At 44.0% G+C, this 6,000-nt stretch overlaps 1 protein-coding gene across 14 annotated transcripts in view; it reads left to right on the top strand.

Moving 5' to 3' along the window:
• The first annotated feature begins 631 nt into the window (after window positions 1-631).
• PPP3CB (protein phosphatase 3 catalytic subunit beta) overlaps window positions 632-6,000 on the top strand; it is a 64,538-nt gene continuing 59,169 nt past the window's right edge. For 5 of the 14 annotated variants that reach the window (XR_008318977.1, XM_053306663.1, XM_053306664.1 and 2 more), the window contains exon 1: window positions 634-941. Coding sequence is in view for 10 of the 14 variants with exons in the window: in XM_053306663.1 (XP_053162638.1) it covers window positions 869-941 (73 nt within the window). In the remaining 4 variants the exon portion in view is untranslated. Of the gene's footprint in view, window positions 942-6,000 lie in introns of all 14 variants that reach the window. The other 9 variants (XR_008318979.1, XR_008318978.1, XR_008318980.1 and 6 more) reach the window with 3 other exon arrangements.

The following is a 6,000-nucleotide window of genomic DNA, read 5'->3' as shown; positions in this document are numbered from 1 at the left end:
TTGCCTGATTGTAAAGCCAGTTGTCAAAGGGTATGCCAGCTGTAAATGGTGGGGCAGCAGGTGTCAAGCTGAGAGAGAGCATTTTGTTGTTGCTGTGGCGCACCAACTTCAGAAAGTGTTCCACAGAGATGCTTGCCAGGCACTAGATCTGATATGCTTTAAGTAGGGGACCAAGACCAGACTCTAGTGCTTAATAATCTGAAACTGATGCTGCTGTTGAGCAGCTAAGTGCTTTTTGCAAATCTTACGCAGTTTTAATCCTTGACTTTTAGTTTTCTTTTGTATTTTGAGATTGTTTTAGCAGTCCATATTTTACTGTTACATGAGTTGCATTTTACATTCTTAGAATTTTAAGGTGATATATTGTGTGTGTGTACATCTATGTATCGCGGAGGGAAAATGAAGCTCTCCTCATTTCCCCATTTTTCCATTGGGAAGAAGTCATAAAGAAAAGACCGCTCGCGTCCTGCAAACGAAGGCGGAAGGAGGACCAATAATTTATACACATGGCGCAAACAAGCAAGCAATTATGTTGGTTGATACAGAAATTTTGCCACGCTGCCTTAGCAAGAAACTCGGAGCACGCTGAAGAGTTTTGAGGCGGTCCCTTCAGCTTCCTCGTGGCGGGGGTGCGGGCGCGGTGCATGCCGGTAACCAAGCAGACTGTCCCCCCTCGCTCGTTCACTGGCTAGTCTGTCGCTTCCGCCGCCATGTTGCTTTGGGCCCCGGATCCTGGCGGTCGCCCCTAGCCTTGGGCCGCCCCCGCAGCCTGCCCCCAGTCCTCGCCGGGCCCTGGCGGTGGCGGAAGGAGAGCCCGAGCCCGGCCGGGGAGAACGAAGGAGGCTTCGCTGCTCTCGCCGCCTGGACCATGTCCGGCAAGGAGGGGCCGCGGGTGCTTCTGGGGACGCCTCTCGGCGGCACCTGTGAGCGGGCCGTCAAGGGTGAGTGACGGGCCGGGCCCAGCCGCCTCGTTAGGTCCGCCTCCCGGGGCTGGGCTGGGCACTGCCGCGCGCTCTCCCGGCGCTCCCTTGCCTCGGGCTGGCTGGGCTGCAGGGCGGCGGGGTTCCTACGTGCTCGGAGGGGGGCGGGCGCGTCTCCTCTCTCTCCTTTCTCCTCCGCGGCGCCTGTAATGTGGGTGGGAAGGAAGGGAAGGCTCGCTCCGCCGACTTGGCGGGCGGCTGCTGCTGTTGTGGAGAAGGCGCTTGTGTGTGTGTTGGCGGAATGATCTTGTGCTGAAGAAGCAATGGATTATTGAACACGCGTCTGTTTGTTTCTTTTTATCGCGTCTCTTCTCCAAACAGTGCTCTGGGTTGTAACCCTTGCAGCAGCTGGTGCTTGGTCTCCCCATGAACTCCATAGATCGTGACTGAGCAGAGATTTGAGCCAAGGTTTTCCTGGAGATGCAGAAATAAGAGGGGATGGGAACGGGAAGAAACCATCCAAAAGTTTGATTGGAAAATGTGTTCTTGAAATGTAGCTAACGTGTACTCCGGGTCCAGCAAAATAGAAATTGTAACATACAATTCCTTGCTGGCAGCAAGGAAAGCAGGAGGTGGGCCCAATGAGGGCCCCCCAAGAAAAAGCCATAGCCGGGGCAGTGGCCCCAAACAGGTGGGTGACACCTGCAGTGGGTGGGGTGCCTGCAGTTGCCCACTGAGGCCATTGCATTGCCTCATGGAGGAGCTGTCCCCGCTGCACACACATTCATGGTGCCAAGAGTTTGCTCTTCTTTGTATCTGGTAGTTTTACGTTTCTCATATGGAAATCTAACACTGTAGCTCTTGTGCTTGTACATTATTCTCATGTACATTTCCTCTTTGCATTTATAATTATTTTCTTTCTCTTTCATTTAGCAGTGGCTGTGGATGTGAGGGTTAGGTCTGGGCAATGCGACACCTTCCAATGTGGTGGTTCTCTTTTATTGGCAGACGAAGAGCTACTAGCCCTTCAGCCCCTGCCTAGCACTTTGTCTCTCCAGTGGCTGTTGCTGGCATCTATCTTGTGTTTCCTTTATATTATGAGTCCTCTGGCGACAGAATAGTCTTATTACTATTACTTTTTTTCTGTGCTACCCACTTTGAGAACTTGTTTTGTTGAAAAGTGGTATCTAAGTACCTACCGTAGTAGATGAGGCCCTTTTGAATGGGCAAAATCATTTTGTGTAGGTTGTGCTTATAGGAAAGTTAAATAAATAAAATATATGTAAGAGAATTATTTATTAATGTGTTCTCACATTTGTAGGATTTTAATTTCAATAGTTATTCATTTTATCAAATAATTACCATGTATGGTAATCTGAATCGTAGTAGATTTGAATCTAAGAAAGATCTGCGTATCTTGAGCATGATGTTTGTAAATTATTGATATGATTACTGAGCATTAAAAATCTGTTGAGAACAATAACAGTTAAAATACGATCATTATCTTAAGCTTTCTGCTTAAAAAAAAAATCTCACCAAGCATATTTGGGTATAAAAAGTAGTGCATTAAGTTTCAGCTGATTTCTGTTTCAGGATTGTGTATGCAAAATTTGGTATCTCTGTCATTGAGAAGTACAACTTTATTTTGTACAAACAAACCAACAAATTCTTCAACATAATAAATGTGGTGGTGGTTGTCATTCACAAAGTGTATACAAAGGATGGGGAGAAGGTTAAGGAAGGCATATGTGTGACAAACACATGTGGTGTGTTGTTTGAGAAGGGGAGCATGCTTGCATTTGAGTCCTGTGCATTTTCGTTTGAGAACTTTTTATTGAGTTTCTCTGAAAAGATTTGTCTGAAAGAGCCGCAAGTTGGTTTGAGACTTAAGTGCTGCCAATTAAGGTTGACAGTGGCTAGCTATGGGACAGAGACAGTTAGTTTGGATAGACTTTTGGGCCATATGGTTCTGCAGGAGGCATGAGACTGGTGGGTGATGATATCTATCTGTGTTCTGCTCCAGTTCTTGTCATTAATTGTTTTAAATATATGTGAATGCTTTGAAAGAATGTAGACACATCATTTTTACGCTAGTTTTAGTATTGAGGTCATATACACCAGAACTCAGGCTAGGTGAGTTCTGATAATTTAGCCTGGTTCAGGCGATCATCTAAAGTATCATTGTTTAGATGATTTTGAACTAGCCTCAAGCTTGTTTGCTCCCCTTTCCTCCATGTGCACGAGGATATGAAATTTCTCCTTTCATATTTGAACCAACCACAGTTCCCTGTAACATCCAAACTTGCAGAACTGTAGGTAAATTAAGTTGGATTAAAATGTCTTGCAGAAGATGGTACATGCTCAAACAGCCTGTTGTAAAACATTTTAATTCTGATGGTCACAATCTGCCTGACTTGGAAATATTTCCTATAGAGAAATAATCTAATCCAAGGTTATTAGAAGTAAGAGAGAAGTTTTGGATCTATAGGCTTAAGACCCTGACATCTCATGACCTCAGTCTTGAAGAAGATAATACTGTGTGTGTAATTCTCTTGCATATGCCACTCTGCCGAGAATTCCATCACATCCACATTATTTCAAACTGTCCCCTTGGTTTGTAGTTTAATCACAACCCACTGTGTGTTACTGAGGAAAACAGAAGATGATGCATCTGACTAAAAAGTTTTAAAGTGATCTCTGTTTTGTCACTCACTTTTTAATTCATATTATGGTTTCATGTTTGACAGTATCCTTCTGGAATCCAGAGCCAGCACTTGTCTGCAGTGCTGTTTGGTGACTTTGGCAACTGAACTATATATACATACACTTGTGCTCTTTCTATCTTCTTTCCCTGGGGATAATCATCTGAAAAAAAGTTAATTGCGCCTTTCAAACTGCCTAATTTGCCTGTTATTATATTGTTATCTGTTCATTAGGTTGCATTGTTTCTCATTTGTTATTTGGAATGGAAACTTCTCTTTAGAAAAATGTTTATGTCAAAGGAAAAAGAACCCACATCATTGATTATAGTTTTGTGTAGCTATTCTGAATGAGAGCAAAATCAGCTTGTGACTTGGGCCTAGGGTGCCAGAAGACTGGAGATGAGCAAGTGTTGTCCCAATCATGGGTGTCGCAAAATTACAAACTCGTATCTTGGTGTTGATAAGATGGCAGGATTCTATAACAGATTATTAAGCATTCTGTCCAGAAGGATACTATGATTGATATTACCAAAAGGATCAACAGAGTCTCACTTACTCTGTCAATTCCCACTTGGACATCATCCATCAGACTGACCAAGGCAGTCTCCACCCATAGCCTGCCTGAAAGCTGGTTTGAAATGGGTCCAGATAATGGATAGCATTTTTTCCTTTATTTTTAGGGGTTTTCATGATCACAGTTCCCCAACTCCCTGTTTCCCATTCATCTCTATGCCTCATCAACTGCAAATATGTCAACCATGGGATTTTGCTGGAGCGGAACCCTCTAGGTTGGCGAGGGATGACTGCATACAAATACAGGGTGTAGGCGACCTGATTCAGCAGCAGCACATGTGAAAGGGACTTGGGGGACAATATATTGAAATGAGCCAACGGTGTGATGTAGCTGCTGAAAAAGCTAATGCAACCTTAGACTACATTGACAGAGGCATAGTGTCCAGATCACGAGAAGTAAAAGTTCCAATTTTTTTGTGCTTGTCACAGCTCTCTGTGTCCAATTCTGGTCCCCACATTTTAAGAGGAATGTTGGTAAACTGGAACAGGTTCACTGGAGGGCAACCAAGATGGTGAGGGGTCTGGAAGTCCTATGAGGAATGGTTGAAGGAGCAGAGTATGCTTAGCCAGGAGAAGAGAAGACTTAAAGGGGCTGTAAAAGCTATCTTCAAATATCTGAAGGACTGTCACGTAGAAGGCGGCGCAAACTTGTTGTCTGTTGCTTCTTCAGGCCCAGAACCAAAGGGTTGAAATTACAAGATAGCAGATTTGTGCTAGGCACTAGGAAAAATTGCCTAACTGTAAGAGCTGTTAGACAGTGGAACAATCTGTTTCATGCAATGGTGTGTTCTCCTTCATTGGAGGTTTTCAAATGGAAACTGGATGGCCATCAGTCAAGGATGCTTTAGCAGTTTCCTGCCCTGAGCAGGGGGTTGGACTGGAAGGCCTCTAATGTCTCTTTCAGCACTAAAATTCTATGATTCTTGTTCTCTCAAATGGCTGTGGATGGTGGGACTTGTAGTCCCACAGCAGCTGAAGTTGTATACCCCTGTGCTACCCATTCCACAATACCATATATCCTTTGTATATCCCTGAGAAGGTTGCTACTATTCTTCTACTAGAATTTGTGCACGATAGCACACCAGCACAACGCTGAGAGGTGTGCATTTTCTCACCTTCTGAAGCACAGTACTAGTGTAGATCCTGCTCCATATTTAGGGGTGTGCGGGGGGAGTGCATTCCATCATGATTTCCTTTAGCTGAGCTGGTATAGAATAAAAGCAGGTTTACTATCTTATATGCTGTTTGTGAAATTCTGATGTCAGTTCTTTGCACAAAATCTTAGTGATGTGCCTTCAATATAGTAATGAATAAAGCTTTATTAAAGTGTGTCAGTATACTTTTCCAAAGCCCTTTGTGGTTTTACACTCTCTATCATAGTTGACATTAAAATATGCCTTCTATAGTCTGCTCTTTTAAAGCACTCTTCATTTCAATTTGCTGTTGTATTATTTGGCTTCTGATGCAAGTACTACTGATTTTATATGAAAGCACAAGAACAGCCCTGCTGAGTCCAGACCAAAGGGCACGTTTGACACTCCAAAGAAATCTAGCAGATTAGTGAGGCAAGACTTACCTTTGCAGAAACCACCTTAAGCAGGACTTATTCTTCCCTATGTTTGAGATAACGTTGGTCAGCTAGACTGCAGGTTGATTTGTCAGCCTAATTTTTCTTTAAATTCATTTGAAGGATACAGGAAATACAGTGCCCATAAAGAGTCTGTCTGTCCAGTCTAACATAGCATTTCTCCAGTGCTGGGGCATAGCTTGCTGGGTGGCAGTCCACCACTGTGTTTCCCCCGTAG

This window comes from Hemicordylus capensis, chromosome 3, assembly GCF_027244095.1.
Source record: "Hemicordylus capensis ecotype Gifberg chromosome 3, rHemCap1.1.pri, whole genome shotgun sequence".
NCBI classification, from domain to species: Eukaryota; Metazoa; Chordata; class Lepidosauria; order Squamata; family Cordylidae; genus Hemicordylus; species Hemicordylus capensis.
The sequence above is the reverse complement of the archived record's forward strand: the minus strand, read 5'-3'. Positions and strand labels throughout refer to the sequence as shown.